We start from the raw sequence: 27,137 nt of genomic DNA on the forward strand, positions 1-27,137 counted from the left end.
CCGAGAAGATCCGGGCAGTGACGGAATGGCCCACACCCACCACCCGTAAGCAACTTCAACGATTTTTGGGCTTTGCTAACTTCTACCGTAGATTCATTAAGGGTTTTAGTAAAGTGGTGGCACCCCTTACAAGACTCACATCTCCTAAAGTCCCTTTTCGGTGGTCCCCTGAGGCGGAGCAGGCGGTAGGGGTTTTGAAGGAACTGTTTTCCACCTCCCCCGTGTTGATACACCCCAATACCTCTCTGCAGTTTGTTGTGGAGGTGGACGCGTCGGACTCAGGTGTGGGAGCAGTCCTCTCCCAGCGCTCCCCCACTGACCAAAAGCTTCACCCCTGTGCTTTTTTCTCCAAGAAATTGTCACCCACAGAACGGAATTACGACGTTGGAAACCGGGAACTGCTGGCGGTCAAGCTTGCACTGGAGGAATGGCGGCACTGGCTGGATGGAGCTGAACTGCCGTTTGTGGTCTGGACTGACCACAAGAACTTGGCTTACATCCAAGCCACTAAGAGACTCAACTCACGCCAAGCCAGATGGGCCCTGTTTTTTAGTAGGTTTAACTTTATTCTTACATACAGACCGGGGTCAAGAAATGTTAAACCAGATGCTTTGTCCCGCCAGTTTGCTGACCCTTCGGAGACCAGCGAGCCTGAGGCAGTCCTGCCTTCCTCATGCGTCGTGGCGGCTGTTCAGTGGGAGATCGAATCTCTTGTGAAGACTGCACTTGCCACGGACCCGGGACCGGGTGATGGACCTCCCAACCTACTCTTTGTTCCCGAGACGGTCCGGTCTCAGGTGTTGCAGTGGATTCACACCTCCCGTTTTGCTGGTCACCCTGGGATGAGACGCACGTTGACGCTGCTTAAGAGACATTTTTGGTGGCCTTCAATGGAAACTGACGTTCAGGCTTTTGTGGCAGCCTGTTCAACCTGTGCTCGGGGCAAAGCCTCCCATCAGTCCCCTTCGGGGCTGCTGCTACCCCTCCCAGTTCCCAGCCGTCCCTGGTCCCACATTGCCATGGATTTTGTCACCGGCCTACCCAAGTCTGAAGGTAATGATACTATACTTACCATTGTGGACAGATTCTCTAAATCTGTCCACTATATAGCATTACCAAAATTACCGTCTGCCAGTGAGACAGCGGACCTCCTAGTCCAACATGTATTCCGTCCCCATGGAATACCTGTGGACATCGTATCTGATAGAGGCCCACAGTTTACTTCCCGTGTTTGGAAGGTTTTCTGTTCTGCTCTGGGTGCTTCCGTTAGTCTGTCCTCAGGGTTTCATCCCCAGACCAACGGTCAAACAGAAAGAGCCAATCAGAACCTCGAAGCAACCCTTCGTTGTGTGGCTGCTCAACATCCCTCATCCTGGGCCAAACATCTGCCCTGGATAGAGTACGCCCACAACTCCCTCACCGCCTCTGCCACCGGTCTTTCACCCTTCGAGGTTACCATGGGTTATCAACCCCCTCTGTTTCCTGCTCAGGAGAAGGAATTGGCTGTTCCTTCGGTTCAGGAGAACCTCCGCCGCTGCCAGAGAGTGTGGCGCGACGCTCGGGAAGCATTGCTTCGGACCACCGACAGGAACAAGACAACAGCGGATAGGAGCAGGACTCCCGCACCTGTGTTTCATCCTGGTCAAGAGGTTTGGTTGTCATCTAAGAACGTACCTCTTCGTACCAAATCACGCAAGCTGTCTCCTCGGTACCTGGGTCCGTTTGTGGTGGAGTCCATCATTAACCCTGCTGCGGTTCGTTTGAAGTTGCCTTCAGCCATGAAGATACACCCTACCTTCCACGTCTCCCAACTGAAACCTGTGTCCTCCAGCCTTTTGTGTCCGCCGGCTGATCCACCTCCACCTGTTCGCCTCATTGACGACCATCCGGCCTACACCGTCAGTAGGCTCCTGGACTCTCGGAGGCGGGGTAGGGGTCTCCAATACTTAGTCGATTGGGAAGGTTATGGACCAGAGGAGAGGTCTTGGGTCCCTAAGCGTTTTGTGTTGGATCCTCAGCTGATCACGGACTTCCATCACGACAACCCTGACAGGCCTGGTGGGTCGCCAGGTGGCGACCATTGAGGGGGGGGGTACTGTTATGTGGGCAGCTTGTCTCTCCCTGTTCTGTTTCCCTTCCTCCTTGTTTTGTCCCCTCTTTTTCTGTTGTATGTGTGTTTGTCCCCTTTATGTGGGTGTGTCTGGAGTGGAGCAGGGGGCGGGCTCAGGATCTGCCTCTCCTGTGCAGCTGCGGGTTGTTTCCAGTGATTCCTGCCTACGCAGCTGCATCCTATTCTCTCATCAACCTACACTACTTATTCCTGGGCATGGCTCTCCACCGGCGCCAGATCGTTGTTCTTACCAGAGCGGTAACTTGGCTCACCAGTAATGTTATTTTGTCTTAGTCTTCAGCCTGGCTCTCCCCTCTCCTTAACCAGTTGTTTGTTTTGTCTTCAGTTCGGACATACCTCCCAACCTGCCTGCCTTCCTGCCTGCCTGCCTGCCTGCCTGCCTCAGCCACTCCTTCCTCTGGATTCGACTAGCCCACTCTGTTCCTTTACTTCAGTTGTTTTTGGACTATGACAATTTTAACTTTTATTAAATATTTTTGTTTCTTCCACTCCCTTTGTCGTGTTTGCTTCTCTGAGTGCTGGGTTGAACCATAGCCATAACATGTCCATCACCTATTTCATATGATATGTTACGAATTACAATTCGTATTAAATGGTTCGAATTTGCAAAATGTACAATATGTTTCGAATTTGCAAAACATACTATATGTTAAGAATTTTCTAAATGTATGATATGTTACGAATTCTAGCTAGGTGGCTAATGTTAGCTAGCTGGCTAACATTAGCTAGGCTAGAGGTTAGGGTTAAGGTTAGGGTTAAGTTTAGGAGTTAGGTAAAAGGGTTAAGGTTAGGGTTAGGGTTAACTAACATGATAAGTAGTTGCAAAGTATCTAAAAAGTATTAAGTAGCTGAAAAGTTGCTAATTAGCTAAAATGCTTAAGTTATCCATTATGAGATTCGAAATCGCAACCTTTGGGTTGCTAGACGTTCGCGTTACATGCCGCCCCATCCGTGAGGGTCTAACAGCAGACTAGTTCATTTCCTCAGTGAAAACAATGTACTGAGCAAATGTCAAATTGGCTTTTTACCAAATTACCTTACGACAGACCACATATTCACCCTGCACACCATAATTGACAAACAAATGAACAAAACAATGGCAAAGTCTTCTCATGCTTTGTTGATTTCAAAAAAAGCTTTTGACTCAATTTGGCATGAGGGTCTGCTATACAAATTAATGGAAAGTGGGGTTGGGGGAAAAACATACGACATTATAAAATCCATGTACACAAACAAACAAGTGTGTGGTTAAAATTGGCAAAAAACACACACATTTATTTCCAAAGGGCCGTGGGGTGAGACAGGAATGCAGTTTAAGTCCCACCCTCTTCAACATATATATCAACAAATTGGCGAGGGCACTAGAACAGTCTGCAGCACCCGGCCTCACCCTACTAGAATCTGAAGTCAAATGTCTACTGTTTGCTGATCATCTGGTGCTTCTGTCACCAACCAAGGATGGCCTACAGCAGCACCTAGATCTTCTTCACAGATTCTGACATTCTGACATTCTGGTTCTGCTCACCAACCAAGAAATCACAAAAAAGGACAAACACCAAATTGAGACTGCATGCAGAATTCTGCAAAAATATCCTCAGTGTACAACGAAAAACACCTAATAATGCATGCAGAGCTGAATTAAGCCGATACCTGCTAATTATCAAAATCCAGAAAAGAGCCGTTAAATTCTATAACCACTTAAAATGAAGCGATTCCCAAACCTTCCATAACAAAGCCATCACCTACAGAGAGATGAACTTGGAGAAGAGTCCCCTAAGTAAGCTGGTCCTGGGGCTCTGTTCACAAACACAAACAGACCCCACAGAGCCCCAGAACAACAACAACACAATTAGATCCAAACAAATCATGAGAAAACAAAAAGAGAATTACTTGACACATTGGAAAGAATTAACCCAAACTTAATGAAAGCTTTGACTATGTACAGACTCAGTGAGCATAGCCTTGCATTTGAGAAAGGCCACCGTAGGCAGACCTGGCTCTCAAGAGAAGACAGGCTATGTGCACACTGCCCACAAAATGAGGTGGAAACTGAGCTGCACTTCCTAACCTCCTGCCAAAAGTATGACCATATTAGAGACACATACAGTGGGGGAAAAAAGTATTTAGTCAGCCACTAATTGTGCAAGTTCTCCCACTTAAAAAGATGAGAGAGGCCTGTAATTTTCAACATAGATACACGTCAACTATGACAGACAAATTGAGATTTTTTTTCTCCAGAAAATCACATTGTAGGATTTTTAATGAATTTATTTGCAAATTATGGTGGAAAATAAGTATTTGGTCACCTACAAACAAGCAAGATTTCTGGCTCTCACAGACCTGTAACTTCTTCTTTAAGAGGCTCCTCTGTCCTCCACTCGTTACCTGTATTAATGGCACCTGTTTGAACTTGTTATCAGTATAAAAGACACCTGTCCACAACCTCAAACAGTCACACTCCAAACTCCACTATGGCCAAGACCAAAGAGTTGTCAAAGGACACCAGAAACAAAATTGTAGACCTGCACCAGGCTGGGAAGACTGAATCTGCAATAGGTAAGCAGCTTGGTTTGAAGAAATCAACTGTGGGAGCAATTATTAGGAAATGGAAGACATACAAGACCACTGATAATCTCCCTTGATCTGGGGCTCCACGCAAGATCTCACCCCGTGGGGTCAAAATGATCACAAGAACGGTGAGCAAAAATCCCAGAACCACACGGGGGGACCTAGTGAATAACCTGCAGAGAGCTGGGACCAAAGTAACAAAGCCTACCATCAGTAACACACTACGCCGCCAGGGACTCAAATCCTGCAGTGCCAGACGTGTCCCCCTGCTTAAGCCAGTACATGTCCAGGCCCGTCTGAAGTTTGCTAGAGTGCATTTGGATGATCCAGAAGAGGATTGGGAGAATGTCATATGGTCAGATTAAACCAAAATAGAACTTTTTGGTAAAAACTCAACTCGTCGTGTTTGGAGGACAAAGAATGCTGAGTTGCATCCAAAGAACACCCTACCTACTGCGAAGCATGGGGGTGGAAACATCATGCTTTGGGGCTGTTTTTCTGCAAAGAGACCAGGACGACTGATCCGTGTAAAGGAAAGAATGAATGGGGCCATGTATCGTGAGATTTTGAGTGAAAACCTCCTTCCATCAGCAAGGGCATTGAAGATGAAACGTGGCTGGGTCTTTCAGCATGAAAATGATCCCAAACACACCGCCCGGGCAACGAAGGAGTGGCTTCGTAAGAAGCATTTCAAGGTCCTGGAGTGGCCTAGCCAGTCTCCAGATCTCAACCCCATAGAAAATCTTTGGAGGGAGTTGAAAGTCTGTGTTGCCAAGCGACAGCCCCAAAACATCACTGCTCTAGAGGAGATTTGCATGGAGGAATGGGCCAAAATACCAGCAACAGTGTGTGAAAACCTTGTGAAGACTTACAGAAAACGTTTGACCTGTGTCATTGCCAACAAAGGGTATATAACAAAGTATTGAGAAACTTTTGTTATTGACCAAATACTTATTTTCCACCATAATTTGCAAATAAATTCATTAAAAATCCTACAATGTGATTTTCTGGAAAAGAAATTCTCATTTTGTCTGTCATAGTTGACGTGTACCTATGATGAAAATTACAGGCCTCTCTCATCTTTTTTAAGTGGGAGAACTTGCACAATTGGTGGCTGACTAAATACTTTTTCCCCCCACTGTATTTCCCTCAGATTAAAGAGATCCACAAAGAATTCGAAAACAAACCCAATTTTGATAAACTCCCTTATCTACTGGGTGAAAAACCACAGTGTGCCATCACAGCAGCTTGATTTGTGACCTTTTGCCACAAGAAAAGGGCAACCAGTGAAGAACAAACACCATTGTAAATACAAACCATATTTATGTTTATTTATTTTCCCATTTGTACTTTAACTATTTGCACATTGCTACAACACTGTATATATACATAATATGACATTTGAAATGTATTTTGGAACTTCTGAGTGTAATGTTTACTGTTAATGTTTATTGTTTATTTCACTTTTGTTTACTATCTACTTCGAGAGAGAGAGAGAGAGAGAGAGAGAGAGAGAGAGAGAGAGAGAGAGAGAGAGAGAGAATGTGTGTGTGTGTGTGTGCACATTTGTTGGTGGAGGTTATACATATGAATTACAGAGCACGCACAGAAAAGGAGGGGAAAAGCACTGACTCAATATATTGAATCCTACTGTAAGATAGTACATTCAGAATAGGCAAATTGCTACCTCATAAAACAATAATTTATAAGGGTTAAACATACCCATTCTTTTATTTTACTAATTGAAATTAATTTTCTCATAGCTCCCCAAAGTTCAAACTGTAATATGTTCTCTCAACCTCACCCCTCTTTTAATTGAAAATACTGAACGGTGTCCCAACGGGACTTCTGGCTAGGAGAAATACCCCATCTTCCATCCCTACCTCTCATCCATCAGCTTACAAAGATCCAATAGGGGATCAAGCATGGATAGTCTACAATCGGCATCATAAGTACTTGCACACAAACCATGCAGTCTCCTCCTTCAGCTGCTGTGACTGTCCCAGTATTAACTGTATCCCTGTCAAGGAATAACCTTGCCTGGCTACCCAGACTCCTTGCTCCGGCAAAACGCTACGCCACACCCATGGACGTTAGTTTCTTCTCCGCAATGAGATTGGATCTGAGTACCATCTCGACCCTTCACCGAATGTGAACACATTCGGGGCCGTCTGATTAGTCCAGAAACCGATGGGTTGGGCCAGAGCCAGAACATACGTGAGTAAAGTGGGGCTTTGAAAATGTGTCATTGGCTTTGATACTCTGATTGGTTAGAGACAATCCAATCGCTGATGACTTTGTTTTGTACAACGACCCTCGTGTCCCTCGTCACCACAAACTGACTTCAATGATGGCAGTCTCAGACTAAAGAATGTAGCTAACGACAGAGCAGCAGAATAATTATATGTTAGTCGTCAGTCTAGGAATAACCATAGGCTTCTAGGATTTGGGACAGTAAGAATGTGTACACAATCACCAAATTAATCCCACACATCTCTTTCAGTCTGTTATGATTCTTAACAATTAATGCATGTGTTAAGTTCGTCAACTGTGTCATAGTGTGAGCTATATGTGTGCATTCGGAAAGTATTCAGACCCCTTGACTTTTTACACATTTTGTTACGTTACAGCCTTATTCTAAAATGGATTAAATAGTTATTTTCCCTCATCTACACACAATACCCCATAATGAAAAAGCAAAACCAGATTTTTAGATTTTTTTGCATATTTATTCAAAATAAAAAACTGAAATATTTCATTTACATAAGTATTCAGACCCTTTACTCAGTAATTTGTTGAAGAACCTTGGCAGCGATTACAGCCTTGAGTCTTCTTGATTATGACGCTACAAGCTTGGCACACCTATATTTGGGGAGTGTCTGCCATTCTTCTCTGCAGATCCTCTCAAGCTCTGTCAGATTGGATTCGGAGCGTCACTGCACAGCTATTTTCAGGTCTCTCCAGAGATGTTCAATCAGGTTCAAGTCCGGGCTCTGAATGGGCCACTCAAGGACATTCGAGACTTGTCCCGATGCCACTCCTGCGTTGTCTTGGCTGTGTGCTTAGGGTCGCTTTCCTGTTGGAAGGTGAACCTTCACCCCAGTCTGAGGTCCTGAGCACTATGGAGCAGGTTTTCATCAAGGATCTCTCTGTACTTTGCTCCATTCATCTTTCCCTCGATCCTGACTAGTCTCTCAGTCCCTGCCGCTGAAAAACATCCCCACAGCATGATGCTGCCATCACCATGCTTCTCTGTCCGGATGGTGCCAGGTTTCCTCCAGACGTGACGTTTGGCATTCAGGCCAAAGAGTTCAATCTTGGTTTCATCAGAGCAGAGAATCTTGTTTCTCATGGTCTGAGAGTCCTTTAGGTGCCTTTTGGCAACTCCAAGCGAGCTGTCATGTGCCTTTTACTAAGGAGAGGTTTCCGTCTGGCCACTCTGCCATAAAGGCCTGATTGGTGGAGTGCTGCAGAGACGGTTGTACTTCTGGAAGGTTGACCCATCTCCACAGATGAACTCTGGTGCTCTGTCAGAGTTACCATCGGGTTCTTGGTCACCTCCCTGACCAAGGCCCTTGTACCCCGATTGCTCAGTTTGGCCGGGCGGGCAGCTCTAGGAAGAGTCTTGGTGGTTCCAAACTTCTTCCATTTAAGAATGATGGAGGCCTCTGTGTTCTTGGGGACCTTCAATGCTGCAGACATTTTTTGGTACCCTTCCCCAGATCTGTGTCTCGACACAATCCTGTCTCGGAGCTCTACGGACAATTCCTTCGACCTCATGGCTTGGTTTTTGCTCTGACATGCACTGTCAATTGTGGGACCTTATATAGACAGGTGTGTGCCTTTCCAAATCATGTCCAATCAATTGAATTTACCACCAAAAGCATATTTCTTTCAAATTTTGTGCACAAATTTGTGTACATCCCTGTTAGTGAGCATTTTATCCTTTGTCAAGATAATCCATACACCTGACAGTGTCACGACTTCCTCCGACGCTGCCTCCCCTCTTTGTTCGGGCAGGCTTCGGCGTTCGTCGTCACCGGCCTACTAGCCACTGCCGCTCCATATGTCATCATTCCATTTGTCTTATCTTGTCAATAACACACACCTGGTTCATATTCCCCTCATTAGTATGTGTTTAAGTGTTCCCTCTGCCCCATTGTCCTTGTGGGTGATTGTTCTTTGTCAGGATTAGTAGCTCGGTTGAGCTCAGTATTTTGTATTGCCGGGGTATTTTCCCCGTGTGCATGTTTGTTCCAGTGCGCCTGTTTTGCGCACTGGACTGGTTACATAGGATTACCGAATAAATTCTGTATACTGTGATTTACCCTCCTGCGCCTGACTTCTTCAAATCAGGCATCACAGACAGGTGTGGCATATCAAGAAGCTGATTAAACAGCATGATCATTACACAGGTGCACCTTGTGCTGGGGACAATAAAAGACCACTCTAAAATGTGCAGTTTGGTCACACAACACAATGCCACAGATGTCTGAAGTTTTGAGGGAGCGTGCAATTGGCATGCTGACTGCAGGATGTCCACCAGATCTGTTGCCAGAGAATTGAATTTTCATTTCTCTACCAATGTCATTTTAGAGAATTTGGCAGTACGTCCAACCGGCCTCACAACCGCAGACCATGTGTAACCACGCTAGCTGTCACGAACGTTGAGAGATGGGTCAGACCAAGGTGCAGCGTGCGATGTGAACATGTTTATTAATAATAAACACAAAAACAAAACAACATAATGTGAAGTCCAAGGCTATACACAATACAAGCCTAACACAGGAACAAGATCCCACAAACATAGTAGGCAACTGGGCTACCTAAGTATGATCCCCAATCAGAGACAACGAGCCCCCCAAAGGTGCGGACTCTGTTTGCACAAACCTGACATAACAGAGTAGGGTCCGGGTGGGCATTCCGCCTCGGAGGCGGATCCGGCTCCGGGCGTGACGACCTCTTCCTCTCAGCCTCCCCGTTGCGCCCCTGGTCTGGTCTGGACCTCGGCGCGATGCTTCCCCTCTCCTTCCTCCCACGATGCACCAAGCCCTGTCTGGACTCTGGTGTGGGAGACCCCGAACCTGGAGAGGGGCTGACGTCTGGGCCTGGTTCGGAAATCCTCCCGCGATGCACCAAGCCCTGTCTGGACCCTGGTGTGGGAGACCCGAACCTGGAGAGGGGCTGACGTCTGGGTCTGGACTGGAGCCGCTGACCGGAGCTGAACTGGACCCCGGTGGAGCAGACTGCTCTGGCTCCGGAGTGGAACCGCTGACCGGAGCTGGACTGGAAACCGGTGGAGTGGACTGCTCTGGCTCCGCAGTGGAGCTGCTGACCGGAGCTGGACTGGGAACACGCACCACTGTCTTGGTGCGGGGAGCAGGTACGGGGCATACCGGGCTGGCGACACGCACCACTGGTTTGGTGCGTGGAGCAGGAATGGGTCGGGCCGGACTGGGAACACGCACCACTGGCCTGGTGCGGGGAGCAGGTACGGGGTGTACCGGGCTGGCGACACGCACCACTGGTTTGGTGCGAGGAGCAGGTACGGGCCGTACCGGACTGGATACACGCACCACTGGTTTGGTGCGGTGAGGAGGCACGGGCCGTGCCGAACTGGAGACACGCACCACTGGTTTGGTGCGGGGAGCAGGCACAGGCCGTACCGGACTGGGAACACGCACCACTGGCTTGGTGCGGGGAGCAGGTACGGGGCGTACCGGGCTGGCAACACGCACCACTGGTTTGGTGCGGGGAGCAGGTACGGGGCGTACCGGGCTGGCGACACGCACCACTGGTTTGGTGCGAGGAGCAGGCACGGGCCGTACCGGACTGGGAACACGCACCACTAGCTTGGTGCGAGACGCAGGCACGAGGTGTACTGGACTGGGAACTGTCGTTAGAGATCTCCGACTGTACCAGTCTTTTACTCTCCGCGCCCAGTCCTCCTCCAGTGAGGACTCCTCCTTGAGCCCCCACGAGTGCAGTGGTCGGGGCTCTTCTCTATCGATCCCCGACCACCCTTTTAGCCCCCCCCAAATATTTTATTGGGGGGCTGTCTCTCGGGCTTCCTCCTCGGCCGGCGCCTTCTGTGTTGCCGTTGCTCCTCTCTAACCCGGGCGTCCTCTGTGTGTTCCCAAGGACAGCGATCCATCCCAGCCTGGATCTCCTCCCATGTCCAAGATCCCTTACCGTCCAGGATCTCCTCCCATGTCCAGGATGTCTGGACCATTGTTGGCGGGATCTTCTGTCACGAACGTTGAGAGACGGGTCAGACCAAGGTGCAGCGTGCGATGTGAACATGTTTATTAATAATAAACACAAAAACAAAACAACATAACGTGACGTCCAAGGCTATACACAATACAAGCCTAACACAGGAACAAGATCCCCCAAACATAGTAGGCAACTGGGCTACCTAAGTATGATCCCCAATCAGAGACAACGAGCGACAGCTGCCTCTGATTGGGAACCATACCTGGCCAAGCATAGAAATATAAATCCTAGATCGTAAACCTAGAAATAATAACATAGAACTTCCACACTCTGACTCAGCTAACAAGAGTCCTATACGTCAGGGCGTGACACTAGCCCAGGACCGCCACATCTGGCTTCTTCACCTGCGGGATCGTCAGAGGGGGAGGGGGGGTGCGGAGGAGTATTTATGTCTGTAATAAAGCCCTTTTGTGGGTCGGCCTGGCTCCCAAGTGGGTAGGCCTGGCTCCCAAGTGGGTGGGCCTATGCCTTCCCAGGCCCACCCATGGCTGCGCCCCGGCCCATCTATGTGCAATCCATAGATTAGGGAATAATGAGTTTATTTCAATTGACTGATTTCATATGAACTGTAACTCCACAAAATCTTTGAAATTGTTGCATGTTGTGTTTATATTTTTGCTTAGTATACTATGAGTGTGTTATCCACTCTGATATGATTCACCCATAGAATTAGGAATTAGAATACGTAATTGAATAGGATCTCTATGGATCCACCACACAATGCCCAGGGTTAGCCACTACCCTTTGTCCCCTGACACTGGTGATAAGAGTTACAACTGGCACCCTTCAGCTTTCACATCCTGCAATGAGAAAAGGGAAGTGAAATATGAACAGAAGATTGATTTTAAATGCTGCCTGGAGGGAGGTGGGAAACACGGCCAAAGCCAATGGATTAAAAAGGCAATTGTAAAGTCTGCATTTTTTTGCTGTGAGTTTCAGTGTGGAGGTAAAGATGCCCTCTGTGTGTAATCTCAGTGATACAGCCCCTCTGGAACCTTCATCAGATAGATGGCCGATCTGAAGGGGGATATTGATAGGTTGCCCATTTATTTCAAGCAGCTTATACCAAAATAAGGGCTCCACTCTGGGTTGTCTTTGATCCCCTCATGGTTTGCCTTCAAATCTACCTGGATGTTCTGGGAAACAGCTAGTAGACTCAATAAAACACTTAAGCACTTAAGGAGTAATAAAGTTCATAAGAAAATGTCCATTAATTAGTTACCCATCTATTGGTAACAGCTGGTTCCTTTCATTGAGTTTGGCCCTTCATTGCATTTGATCACGGAATTTACTATAATGGTAACTGGTGAGATTTAATAAATTATGTACAAAGAGTTTAACTGTAAGGTCTTGTAAGGTCATCAATCTGTCTGGGTTCAAAGCTCTGGTTTACCATGCAACATTCACAACTCTGTTCTCATTACTGTGTGGGGTGGGACCACCAAACTCATTACTAACTGTAGAAGGCAGACACTAAGAATTGGGATAATCACATTATCACTGACTACTTATTGCCCAGTTTCTTTATAAAGAAGATGTTCTGTACTCAAGTTGAAGTTCACAAACCTTCATATTAGATTGTTCAAGTTTTGCTTGGCTGGTTTCCTACTGTACAGACAACAGATCTCACTGTTGGTGTCTAGGTCCAACATACAGAAAAAAAACGTTTAGCAAAATTAGAAACGTATCTAATTATGAGGTATTCAAAATTACTTTGAAGCAGCAAAGGTATTATGTTTTCATTACTGCATTACTAGAGATGTTATTACAGTAGCAGGCAGCCTGGGAGAAAATGCTAAGCCAGCACAACATTATATTAGATATTCATGCAATATGTTGTGCTTGGAGGCTTTTAAGTTAACCTGTACATTTAACTCAATATAATTATATTCAACCACTTTATTGCGTACACATTCTGCTTCTTTTACGATCTGTCTGCCTCTAATTTGACTGCCTCTTATCACAATTTTAAGTGCACCAGACAGTTCATTTCATTTTCATGATCAACTACCTATCCATTGTTAAAATATAAAATGCATAATCTGTGACACTGAAAGGTGATTTACATCTGGATAGAAATTCTATTATGTCTACCCAAGTCAACCCTGTTGAATTTTCAAGACAAGCTGTATAGATATCTGAACTGTATACCCCAAAAATGCTTCTCTGCTGAATAGATGCATCTTTGGCATGCACATTTGTTTTGCATCTCTTTTCGGAATGAAAACATTATGCACAGGTGGCTGGACAAAGGTTCACAGAGCATCAGAGTGAAGTCTCTGTGAGTAACTGTCAGCATCTATAGGAGGAATCAGAGCTAAATGCATTAGAATAGGCAATGACAGGTGCATATTTTCAAGGGCCATTTACTTCTTTGTGGTGAGGTGGATAGACTGTCAGGATTATGTTAAGTGTGGAGTCTTGACACCTCTCTGTGATTCAGAGTGAGGCTGTTACTGAGAGCTGGGGATGAGTGAGTCAGAGAGCATTTAGAAATGAAAAGGTTAGCCTGGTATTGGTTTGATAAACGTGTAGTGTTGTTCTCATTCTCAGGCTGTAGATCTGCCAAGTAGATTTGTAGATTTTCTCATCATGTTGAATATTGATAATGCCAGATATTTGGATCACGTATTTGATACACACAGTTAATTTGCTATGTTGTCTTCAGCAAATACAAATGCCCAATGCCAGGACCTAGCCTTCAAAGCTCCTTCTGAAGGGTGTCAATATCTGTGATGGAATGCACCTTTTTTTATTGTTGGACTTGTCGGTCTGTGGTAATGGACAAAAAGGGTATTTGGGCGATGTGAAACAGGCATGCCCTGTACAGGGAGACAACAGCAAAATGGATGGACATGGGTGTTTTATGGGCTAATAGACAGGACGTGAATATATCTGCTACTCTTGTGCTTGAAGTTTCGATGTCAAACCAAACATGGACCCTCAAATAACCCTGACAATGAAGGTTGTTTTAATAGGCGATTTTACAAGACTTTCAATCATATCTCTCTCCTCTCCTGACAGAACAGGCCCCCTCTAGCCTCTGCCATCTCCCTCTGTTTTGGATCAGAGTGATGCAGTGGAGGGGTTTACTCACTGGGCTGGGATATATGAAACCATGACTCACCTCTACACTATCTGCACCATACATTATTTGTCTTTTCTCTGGTGGCTGTGTGGTCAATGTAAAAAAATCCTCTGCTTTTTATGTGCTGTACACCAGCCCTTATTTAGAGTTGCATTCTGTGGTACGTCTGTTGAAACTACAGAATAAATAGATTCACTGATTCACTCTAATCACTCATGAAAATGGCCTGAGGAACAGAACTGTAACTAGGGGCAAGGTTCTGAGTGTAATTGGAAAGCCTGAGTGTGTGTGTGTCTCCAATCAACAATCCCATAATCCTCTGCTCCTAATCAGAGTGGAGGTAATGGCCACTCGGAGCTCAATCAGTACATCTGCCTTTCACACAGGAACTGGTTAATCTTCATCTTCATTTTGTCTACACTTATTTTAAACAAAGAACACCAAAACCATTGAGGCCACACTCAGTCAGAAACAGTCTCTGTGCACTGTGCACTGGTACTGTTCATTTCTAGCCGACTAAATCCGAAGTGGCTGTACTACATCCAGAACATTCTCAAACTCAAAATCTCATCCTGCTACCCTCCCGTCCTGTCTTAGCTGTTTGATCCTACACAGCAGTTGCCCTGTCCTTGGCGTGCCAAGGGCCTGTGACTCCTGGGCTGTCCTGCCATGGCCGTGTGGCAGTCACAGCGTCCAGCTCAACACAGAGCTCTGTGTGCTCCGTGCAGAGGAGGCTGACTTGGCACGGAGCACGACCTTCCCCTCTACACCACTATCTGCTCCTGCAGCCTCTCCTCATCACCCAGGCCCCCCTCTTTAACACAAACTTGATGGGGCCTCTACAGAACGCTGAGAATAAATGAACCCGAGGATAACAGACGATTATTACAATTTGATTCAAATTGGATGCAAAATGTATGAATATATTAATGTATGGCTGAACAATTTAGTGCATCACTGTCTGCTTCTTTTACGTTATGTCTTCCTCTAATTTGACTGCCTCTATCACAATTTTAAGTGCACCAGACAGTTCATTTCATTTTCATGCTCAACTACCTATCCATTGTTAGAATATAATATGAATAATCTGTGACAATATGTAGAATCTTTGAGAATAGAAAGGTTCAGAACTTTTGTGAAACATCACAGCACAGTTGAAAAATATATGGCAAATAGAAATCAAAACTGGATGGTGTTCAGAGATAGATGGGAGGGGTTGAGTGGAGCTGAAGGATGGAACTAAAAACAAACAAAATATAAATAATCTGATGACTACCCAAGGCAACCCTGTTGAATGGAATTTGAACCCATTCCCCCTCTCTCTCTCTCTCTCTCTCTCGCCCTCTGAGTTGCGTACAAATCCTCACAACCCAGCAAAAATCTCACTCAAAATGCTTCAGAAACAAAACAAAGCAAGAGTCCTCTTGCCATTATTGCCATCATCACCCACAACCAGCAGTGATCAAGTTTTGAGGGAGCGTGCAATTGGCATGCTGACTGCTGGAATGTCCTCCAGAGCTGTTGCCAGAGAATTTAATGTTAATTTCTCTACCATAAGCCGCCTCCAACGTCATTTTAGAGAATATGGCAGTACGTCCAATCGGCCTCACAACCGCAGACCACGTGTAAACACGCCAGCCCAGGACCTCCAGATCTGGCTTCTTCACCTGTGGGATCGTCTGAGACCAGCCACCCTGACAACTGATGAAACTGTGGGTTTGCAACACCGAAGAATTTCTGCACAAGCTGTCAGAAACCGTCTCAGGGAAGCTCATCTGTGTGCTCGTCGTCCTCACTAGGGTCTTGACCTGACTGCAGTTCGCGTCGTAACCGACTTCAGTGGGCAAATGCTCACCTTCGATGGCCACTGAGCTGGAGAAGTGTGCTCTTCACTGATGAATCCTGGTTTCAACTGTACCGGGCAGATGGCAGACAGCATGTATGGGGTCATGTGGGCCAGCGTTTTGCTTATGTCAACGCTGTGAACAGAGTGCCCCATGGTGGCGGTGGGGTTATGGTATGGGCAGGCATAAACTACAGACAACAAACACAATTGCATTTTATCAATGGCAATTTCAATGCACAGAGATACCGTGATGAGATCCTGAGGCCCATTGTCGTGCCATTCATCTGCCGCCATCACCTCATGTTTCAGCATGATAAAGCACGGCCCCATGTCGCAAGGATCTGTACACAATTCCTGGAAGCTGAAAATGCCTGCATACTCACCAGACATGTCACCCACTGAGCATGTTTTAGATGCTCTGGATTGACATGTACGACAGCGTGTTCCATTTCCCGCCAATATCCAGAAACTTCTCACAGCCATTGAAGAGGAGTGGGATATCATTCCACAGGCTACAATCAACAGCCTGATCAACTCTATGCGAAGGAGATGTGTCGCGCTGCATGAGGCAAATGGTGGTCACACCAGAAACTGACTGGTTTTCTGACCCACCCCCCTACTTTTTTTAAAAGTCTGTGACCAACTGATGCATATCTGTTTTTCCCAGTCATGTGAAAGCCATAGATTAGGGCCTAATGAATGTATTTATTTTTCTTTATATGAACTGTAAGTCAGTAAAATCTTTGAAATTGTTGCATGTTGCGTTTATATTTTTGCTCAGTGTGTGTATATGTATATCTTCTTTTTTTTATAGCGCCCGTTGTCTGCACTTCCAGTAATACCGTACACCCTGGTATGGTACAGAAATGGTATGACGGTATGAAAATCTGGATACCGCCCAACCATACGTCTGTCACATATACAGTGGGGGAAAAAAGTATTTAATCAGACACCAATTGTGCAAGTTCTCCCACTTAAAAAGATGAGAGAGGCCTGTAATTTTCATCATAGGTACACGTCAACTATGACAGACAAAATGAGAAAGAAAATCCAGAAAATCACATTGTAGGATTTTTTATGAATTTATTTGCAAATTATGGTGGAAAATAAGTATTTGGTCAATAACAAAAGTTTCTCAATACTTTGTTATATACCCTTTGTTGGCAATGACACAGGTCAAACGTTTTCTGTAAGTCTTCACAAGGTTTTCACACACTGTTGCTGGTATTTTGGCCCATTCCTTCATGCAGATCTCCTCTAGAGCAGTGATGTTTTGGGGCTGTCGCTGGGCAACACGGACTTTCAACTCCCTCCAAAGATTTTCTATGGGGTTGAGATCTGGAGACTGGCTAGGCCACTCCAGGACCTTGAAATGCTTCCTACGAAGCCACTCCTTCGTTGCCCGGGCGGTGTGTTTGGGATCATTGTCATGCTGAAAGACCCAGCCACGTTTCATCTTCAATGCCCTTGCTGATGGAAGGAGGTTTTCACTCAAAATCTCACGATACATGGCCCCATTCATTCTTTCCTTTACACGGATCAGTCATCCTGGTCCCTTTGCAGAAAAACAGCCCCAAAGCATGATGTTTCCACCCCCATGCTTCACAGTAGGTATGGTGTTCTTTGGATGCAACTCAGCATTCTTTGTCCTCCAAACACGACGAGTTGAGTTTTTACCAAAAAGTTATATTTTGGTTTCATCTGACCATATGACATTCTCCCAATCCTCTTCTGGATCATCCAAATGCACTCTAGAAAACTTCAGACGGGCCTGGACATGTACTGGCTTAAGCAGGGGGACACGTCTGGCACTGTAGGATTTGAGTCCCTGGCGGCATAGTGTGTTACTGATGGTAGGCTTTGTTACTTTGGTCCCAGCTCTCTGCAGGTCATTCACTAGGTCCCCCCATGTGGTTCTGGGATTTTTGTTCACAGTTCTTGTGATCATTTTGACCCCACGGGGTGAGTTCTTGCGTGGAGCCCCAGATCGAGGGAGATTATCAGTGGTCTTGTATGTCTTCCATTTCCTAATAATTGCTCCCACAGTTGATTTCTTCAAACCAAGCTGCTTACCTATTGCAGATTCAGTCTTCCCAGCCTGGTGCAGGTCTACAATTTTGTTTCTGGTGTCTTTTGACAGCTCTTTGGTCTTGGCCATAGTGGAGTTTGGAGTGTGACTGTTTGAGGTTGTGGACAGGTGTCTTTTATACTGATAACAAGTTCAAACAGGTGCCATTAATACAGGTAACGAGTGGAGGACAGAGGAGCCTCTTAAAGAAGAAGTTACAGGTCTGTGAGAGCCAGAAATCTTGCTTGTTTGTAGGTGACCAAATACTTATTTTCCACCATAATTTGCAAATAAATTCATTACAAATCCTACAATGTGATTTTCTGGAGAGAAAAAAATCTCAATTTGTCTGTCATAGTTGACGTGTACCTATGATGAAAATTACAGGCCTCTCTCATCTTTTTAAGTGGGAGAACTTGCACAATTGGTGGCTGACTAAATACTTTTTTCCCCCACTGTAGCTGGGTATGAGAATGGGGTGTAGAGAACTGTTCTGAAAGGAATGGACAAAGCCATGCTGACAGAAAATCAGTAGGTACTTGAATTTTTGTTGTAAGCACTTAGCCTTGAGAATTATGATGAAAGACTCCCATGAGGAAGCTATCCATATGAGGCGTTAACATAGGTCAGTTATATTTGGGTCGTTCAATGAAATGAGTGCCTTTTGTGTCCCTTTGATATTTTAATTAGAAATTGTTCACCAATCTTGAATTTTAAAAGCTTTTTATATTTATTGAAGTGCCCTTTAATATAGACCACATGTAGAATTCAATAAATCAGATTTTTTTTATATGAATAAAGACTTGCTATAGTGCAAGAATTCACAATTTTGACATGTACCCTCTGTGATTTTACATTTACCAGACACTCTTATCCAGAGCGACTTACAGTTAGTGAGTGCATACATTTTCATACTGGCCTCCCGTGGGAATAGAACCCACAACCCTGGCGTTGCAAGCGCCATGCTCTACCAACTGAGCTACACGGGACTTCCAGGTTGATTTTAACTCACTTAACCCCAAAATGTCTCCACGTTTTCCCATCATTATGAAGCCCTAGTTATTTTGTTGCTTTGACAAAGTAATTTCTGAAGATTATGTATTTAATCTGATTACTGATTCATTTGAAAGTTGAAAAAAACAACAACCTGTCCCTCATTTTAAGGTCAACCCTGAACTGAACTGAATGGGTCAAGCATAACACGTCAACCCTGTTACCCATACATAGACAGGCTAGAAATGTTTTAACAATTTCATTTTTTTTGTGAAGCTTGCATTCGATTGCCCCTCCCTGTTGCACATAAACAAGCTTCCATTTCCCTTGTCACAAGGGGATTTGTGGCTGATTTAAAGGAGTAATTCACTACTTTACAACATTATGTTAGATCCTCATCCTGAAAGTAGGCTATGGGCCAGTAATCCATGGTTCGGTTTTCTTTAAACAGCCACTACAATCTTCAGCTAACTTTAGCCACCGCTAGCTAAAAAATCTATGGAAATGATGGGGCATGCGATCCCCTGTCACCCCAAAAAAGTATAATCAACTCATTTGATTTGGCCATTTTTTTAAAATTACATGTTCACATGCCCCTATTACTACCATAGATTTTTAGCTAGCGGTGGCTATAGTTAGCTAAAGTTTGTAGTGGCTGTTTAAATAAAACCGAACAATTGATTAAAATGTATCCTTGCCCATAGACTACATTCATGGTGAGGAACCTTATAATATAATGTTGTAAAATAGTGAACAACTCCTTTAAGATTAAATGATTAACCCTGTTAAGGTCAACCCTGTTACTTTATTTGGCACTTAATATGAACTTACTACAGTCATATTTTTTATGTAAAACCTCTTGAGGTGGGAAAACATGTTTTTTATTAAGTTGAACATGTGCTCTTTATGACAGAACTTTAAAATTAAGTGAAATCGAATGTGTTTTTCACCAAGATACACATCTTAAAAGACACAGTATTGGTGGAACGACCCAATTCACTAGATGTTTATGATTAGAGAAACATAAAACAAAATTTTACAGCTTAAGCATCCCAGAATGAATAAAATATAAAATTCTTCAAATATCAAAATCATAGAGCTAAGATGAGTTGCATGTGTGCATTCGTCACAAAACAAATGGTTTAAAATAATGTCACACTTACCCCCTAAAAGTACCATGATTGATTGTAGCGCATGGAGATGCAACATGTTTCTTTTCGCCTCTTGAAAAAAATCCATTTTGATTTAGTGATAATGTATCATTCAAAAAGGGATTCAAATCATAGACTTGGCTGCATCAAAACTGACTGTGGGATTTTTACAAATGTCCACTGACCATCCAAATGGATAGTTTATTAAGTTCCAAAAAGTCATCCCCGTTTCTATTATCCAATGTGAACAGCCCTCAGCAAAAGGTGCGCATTGCTGAATATCGAATGTAAATGAAAACGTGGCAATATGTAATAAATATTAAGTCATAAAAATACTTGTTACAAGTTGCAGTTTACATGCACATTGCTATCCAGATAACTGAATAACGCATGGGGACTTCAGCGTTACGTATCGACAAAGATCATTTGTAGCCTTTTAGTTTTCTTCTGCTACATGGGATCATGAATAATCACCATGGAAGCCGTTATTACAAAAATTATATTTTCACATAGAGATTATAATAGTATATTTTAAATCCGCTTTCTTCACCAGTTTGTCATCCCTGTCTCCTCTGCATCATTTGCAGACCGATGTGAAGTTTCATGGCGATGCGTAATCGCTCTTATCGTCGAACCTCAAGAATTTCACTGAGAATCAATTATACTTTGGCTGCAGACGACTCACGGTGTGATAGAAATGCACAATAAAGTGTTTTCATATAGTTCTTCAGGTGTCCTGTCACCCGTAGAAAAATAAATGTTTCAAATCACGCTTAGACTAACTCCAATACAGGTTCTTTACAGCGGGAACAAAGATGAATCCCATGTCGGATACAGTACAACATAGCCGTCAGTTAGCTGTTGTTGTATATCAGTTTTTATCAAACTTCGGCACTCCATGTGGCGGCTGACTATGCAGCATGAAATACTTATTTGCGTTTGTCTCCGCTTGTATCCATGTGCACTGCTGCAGATATAGCCAAGCTATAAAGACCTGACACTCCGCCCTCTTAAATCCGTCCTCCTGGTATAGTGCACACCGTCAACATCCTTTGTATAAAAAGAAGAGGGAATTGAACCCAAATCACAGCATGTATTGGTAAATTCTGGTCTAGGGGGCGTGTAGTGTGGAGTAAAGGCGGATCGACCGCTCAGCACCTCACGCACGCACTTTACAGCGCAGACGTGATGGGGTACTAATGAAGATAACAGGTATTGTGATGAATTTTGCCAACAAACGTAATAGAGGATATTGCGCATTTTACGCAAAGCATTTACAAACTTTAGCGCACTCACAAATGGTTCTGCTATTGAATTTGCCAAACAATCTGGATACACATAACTCTGCTACTGCTGCTTATGCTATAGGGAATATATTTTGTTATAGTTCGATAGCCTATATATACCTAGGCTACCTTGGTAAAAATCTATCAGGGGCAAAACGCCCAAATCGCAGCAATTACGTATATTTTTGTATTATCCCTGTCTTATGTCGACATTGGGCTGCAGCAGTATCTCTTCCCACCTGACCTCTCGAGAGCCAGGCCGTTTAATGCCTAACTTAATCATACCAAACTCAATGTGACTGTCAACTCACTAACAATTAAGTAGACTATTGGTCATGTTATGTTCATTGTGCCAGTGTGATGAAAAGAGGCACTGCGTCACGGGGGTAACCTACACTTCCAACCTCACTTTGAAAAATATGTGAGAATTCCTTTGACATTTATAAATGACAACTTAACAACTGGCTAGGCTACAGGTTTGTCTTGTTTCTTCTCCAGGCAGTAGCCAAGCTGTAGCCTACAGTGCAGATATTTAGGAAGCGTTTTTTTTTTTACATATCTAACACATTCCTTACAAACTAATATTCAAAAGGAAACTTCACATTTATGTTGCCTAACGGTTCAGGGTTCTCACGTTAGTCATATTCATGTGGGTTCTTCTCAAACCGTTTCTAAAGGCCTGTCCTCTTCTCAAGATTATGCTGATTGACAGGCAACAGCGACACCATGTGGACTACAATAAATGCGTTTTGTTTCACTTACCGAGCTGATGACACACGGAAAGACACAGACAGAGCCCCTCTCGATCTAGCCAAATGTAGTCACTATAGCGTGAGACCAGCGTGTACATCCTTAGAATACAACTGTTCATAGATGTATTACCTTTGTGCATTCAATGTTATAGATCGTTATTACCAGTGCTAACATATTGTCAGCTGCAATTCCCTTAACTACAGGACTGTTAATCATAAGCTTAATTAAACAAAGTCACGGTAGCCAACATGAATCAATCTAACCCCATGTATTCTGATAATCACTGCCAGGGCATCTTGCATGATATGACATTGTCGCTATACTTTGAAGATCACCCTGAATAGGTTAAACTGTATGCCACCACCGAAATGCCACCTAGGCACAAACACTTAACATAAACCATCTATTTTGTCATGCTTAAAATCAATTCTACATGACAGGGACTAACCCGCAATCAGTAGTGCCATTGATTCAACAACATGTTCTATCACACACAGACATGAAGCATGCGTCTCCTTGCTCTCATCAGATGATTAATTACATTTTGAAAACCATACAGTTAAATTCATAATGGGAAGTCTGTTGCCTGCTTTGAATGACAAGGAGAATCCCAAGCAAAATCCTATTGAATATGAACACTAAATGCAATTAAAACCAGCCTAGTTCAGTCATTCTTTTCATATGTTATTCGCTCTTTCTGAGTGCTTTGATGTCTCTTTTCAAGCCCAATACATGAGGTGAGGATGACATCCACACGCAGCCTGCATCTATTCTGTCCGTAGGTAGGAAAGATACATGAAACAGGAAACAGACCCATGTCATAAGAGTCTCGATCATACTGTATATCGATCAATCTGCAATCTATTCAGATGCAAGTCAGAATAGAGTGAGCTCAAGCTGAGTGTATCCTGGCATCCTCAGTACTTTGTGATGGTGTTCACATATCTAGGATCCACTATGAAATTACATTGACCAGCATTGATTTACAGTTGGCACCACCACTGCATTTCAATCAGCTATACTCGTTCTACAATACTCTCACACAGTCACACTATAATTGTTTTTATGCTGTATATTATGCTTTCAGGTTCTATCTCAAATTCCATCCCTCCCACGTGGAACCTATGTTTTGGTTCCCTCTGAATGTATGAAATGTGATCTCTGGGAGGGAAACAAATTCACTCTCGAACATCTGTGAAAAACATTAAGAGTTGGAAGGAGAAAGCGTTGGCTCACAAAAATGTATTTCAGCAGTAATGGTGAACTGGCATGTTATTCACATGAAAGCTGGCGCCAGCCCAAAGGCAGCGCATGTATATCTGGGCCCCACTCAAATCCCTGGAAGCCAATTCTACACTGAGATGTATTCTACTTCTGAAGGTTTTCATATGCTCCAGACTGAGCCTCAATGTCTAGGGTTACAATGTCTGTGGCTGCAAGTAATTTTGAAATACAATAATACGCCTTTAACTCCCCATAGACCCACACCTGTTAAGTATATTAGTACTCAGGTCTATTGGTTAAAGGAATGTTTTTGTACATGTGGTTAGATTTTTAACATGGACATTGGCAGCAGCTGCGCACCGCATCAATTTACTTCAGACTGATGTGAGGGAACGTGAAATTAAGACGGATGGGGAGGTTTGAAGACAAAGACATTGAATAGGCATTCTATTAATACATCTATTAATAAATCACCCAATGTACTTTTGGGAATTACCTGACTCTTAGGGACAAATCTAAGTGACTCCATGTGTGAACAGAAGTTGACAGAACAAAAGTAAACTTTTCCACCAACTTTTGTTCCCACCTCTGTCCTTTAGTTCAGAGTTGCAATATATTCCCCCTTTATATGCGTAATGTGGTGAGTAGTTCCCTTGGGGCCACCCTGAGGTGGCATCCTTTATCCATGACCTTAGCCAGGCTCCCCTGCCTACCAGCCCTGACAGCTCCACAGAAGTGGACAGGAGCCCCAAATTCATCATCACACTTCATTCTCCTCCTCTATCTGATAAATGATAGCGCTAATAATAACCACTGGCACTGCAGACTATACCCTGTCTCCTTTGGTGCCCAGTACACCTTGAGCCTGTGCAGATTACAGCCACCCATTCAGAGCAGAGGCCATTAAAATTGTATTTACTTATTATCTTCACTCTGTGTGCCAGGAAGATGCCCACAGGGGAAGAATAAAGTGACCTTCCTATGGCCCTCAGTAAGTCACAGGAGGGTACATTACACTACTGCTCCTCTCCTGTTGATTTGTTCTTGTTGCCTAACCTTTAAAGCAAATATGACTCACTTAGACACAGCACAAAATAACATCTTCTGTTTCAAATAACATACAGACCTGAAGTGGACTGGCTATGTCTATGGTAAATGTTGTAAACATTTCCCAGCCAGATGAACATGAAGAATCTAATCTACATTTACATTTACGTCATTTAGCAGACACTCTTATCCAGAGCGACTTACAAATTGGTGCATTCACCTTATGGTAGCCAGTGGGACAACCACTTAACCATTTTTTAAAAACATATTTCTGTAATTTTTGTAATTTGAATTTTTTGAGTATAATTTTTATTTTCATTTGTTTTATATATATATATTATATTTATATATATATATGTTTTTTTTGTGGGGGTGGGGTGGGGTGGGGGTTTGGGGGTAGAAGGATTACTTTTATACTATCCCAGGTATTACCAGTCAAAAGATTCAGAGAGGTAGGGTTTCAAGTGTCTCCGGAAGGTGGTCAGTGACTACGCTGTCCTGGCGTCGTGAGGGAGCTTGTTCCACCATTGGGGTGCCAGAGCAGCGAACAGTTTTGACTGGGCTGAGCGGGAACTGTGCTTCTGCAGAGGTAGGGGGACCAGCAGGCCAGAGGTGGAAGAACGCAATGCCCTCGTTTGGGTGTAGGGACTGATCAGAGCCTGAAGGTAAGGAGGTGCCATTCCCCTCACAGCTCCGTAGGCAAGCACCATGGTCTTGTAGCAGAAGCGAGCTTCAACTGGAAGCCAGTGGAGTGTACGGAGGAGCGGGGTGACGTGAGAGAACTTGGGAAGGTTGAACACCAGACGGGCTGCAGCATTCTGGATGAGTTGTAGGGGTTTAATGGCACAGGCAGGGAGCCCAGCCAACAGCGAGTTGCAGTAATCCAGACGGGAGATGACAAGTGCCTGGATTAGGACCTGTGTTGCTTCCTGTGTAAGGTAGGGTCGTACTCTGCGAATGTTGTAGAGCATGAACCTACAGGATCGGGTCACCGCTTTGATGTTAGCGGAGAACGACAGGGTGTTGTCCAGGGTCACGCCAAGGTTCTTTGCACTCTGGGAGGAGGACACAACGGAGTTGTCAACCGTGATGGCGAGATCATGGAGCGGGCAATCCTTCCCCGGGCGGAAGAGCAGCTCTGTCTTGCCGAGGTTCAGCTTGAGGTGGTGATCCGACATCCACACTGATATGTCTGCCAGACATGCAGAGATGCGATTCGCCACCTGGTTATCAGAAGGGGGAAAGGAGAAGATGAATTGTGTGTCATCTGCGTAGCAATGATAGGAGAGACCATGTGAGGATATGACAAAGCCAAGTGACTTGGTGTATAAAGAGAATAGGAGAGGGCCTAGAACTGAGCCCTGGGGGACACCAGTGGTGAGAGCACGTGGTGCGGAGACAGATTCTCGCCACGCCACCTGGTAGGAGCGACCTGTCAGGTAGGACGCAATCCAAGAGTGAGCCGTGCCGGAGATGCCCAACTCGGAGAGGGTGGAGAGGAGGATCTGATGGTTCACAGTATCAAAGGCAGCAGAAAGGTCTAGAAGGATGAGAGCAGAGGAGAGAGAGTTAGCTTTAGCAGTGCGGAGAGCCTCTGTGACACAGATAAGAGCAGTCTCAGTTGAATGACCAGTCTTGAAACCTGACTGGTTTGGATCAAGAAGGTCATTCTGAGAGCGATAGCAGGAGAGTTGGCTATAGACGGCACGCTCAAGAGTTTTGGAGAGAAAAGAAAGAAGGGATACTGGTCTGTAGTTGTTGACATCAGAGGGATCGAGTGTTGGTTTTTTGAGAAGGGGTGCAACTCTCGCTCTCTTGAAGACGGAAGGGACATAGCCAGCGGTCAAGGATGAGTTGATCAGCGAGGTGAGGTAAGGGAGAAGGTCACCGGAGATGGTCTGGAGAAGAGACGAGGGGATAGGGTCAAGCGGGCAGGTTGTTGGGCGGCCGGCCGTCACAAGTCGCAAGATTTTATCTGGAGAGAGAGGGGAGAAAGAAGTCAAAGCATAGGGTAGGGCAGTGTGAGCAGGACCAGCAGTGTCATTTGACTTAACAAACGAGGATCGGATGTCGTCAACCTTCTTTTCAAAATGGTTGACGAAGTCATCCACAGAGAGGGAGGAGGGGGGGGGGGGGGGAGGATTCAGCAGGGAGGAGAAGGTGACAAAGAGCTTCCTAGGGTTAGAGGCAGATGCTTGGAATTTAGAGTGGTAGAAAGTGGCCTTAGCAGCAGAAACAGATGAAGAAAATGTAGAGAGGAGGGAGTGAAAAGATGCCAGGTCCGCAGGGAGTCTAGTTTTCCTCCATTTCCGCTCGGCTGCCCGGAGCCCTGTTCTGTGAGCTCGCAATGAGTCATCAAGCCACGGAGCTGGAGGGGAGGACCGAGCCGGCCGGGAGGATAGGGGACATAGAGAGTCAAAGGATGCAGAAAGGGAGGAGAGGAGGGTTGAGGAGGCAGAATCAGGAGATTGGAGGGAGAAGGCTTGAGCAGAGGGAAGAGATGATAGGATGGAAGAGGAGAGAGTAGCGGGAGAGAGAGAGCGAAGGTTGCCATGGCGCATTACCATCTGAGTAGGGGCAGAGTGAGTAGTGTTGGAGGAGAGCGAGAGAGAAAAGGATACAAAGTAGTGGTTGGAGACATGGAGGGGAGTTGCAGTGAGATTAGTAGAAGAACAGCATCTAGTAAAGATGAGGTCAAGCGTATTG

At 44.8% G+C, this 27,137-nt stretch overlaps 1 protein-coding gene across 1 annotated transcript in view; it reads right to left on the minus strand.

Annotated features, from left to right (window-relative positions):
- Window positions 1-20,179, minus strand: part of LOC311141817 (transmembrane protein 132C-like) — a gene marked incomplete at its 5' end in the record, with an annotated part of 246,561 nt that extends 226,382 nt beyond the window's left edge. The window contains one exon of the mRNA XM_084177293.1: window positions 20,134-20,179. Coding sequence (XP_084033419.1) covers window positions 20,134-20,179 — 46 coding nt within the window. The remainder of the gene's footprint in view (window positions 1-20,133) is intronic.
- Between the last annotated feature and the right edge of the window lie 6,958 nt (window positions 20,180-27,137).

Source organism: Coregonus lavaretus, assembly GCF_964263955.1.
Source record: "Coregonus lavaretus genome assembly, chromosome: 14".
NCBI lineage: Eukaryota > Metazoa > Chordata > Actinopteri > Salmoniformes > Salmonidae > Coregonus > Coregonus lavaretus.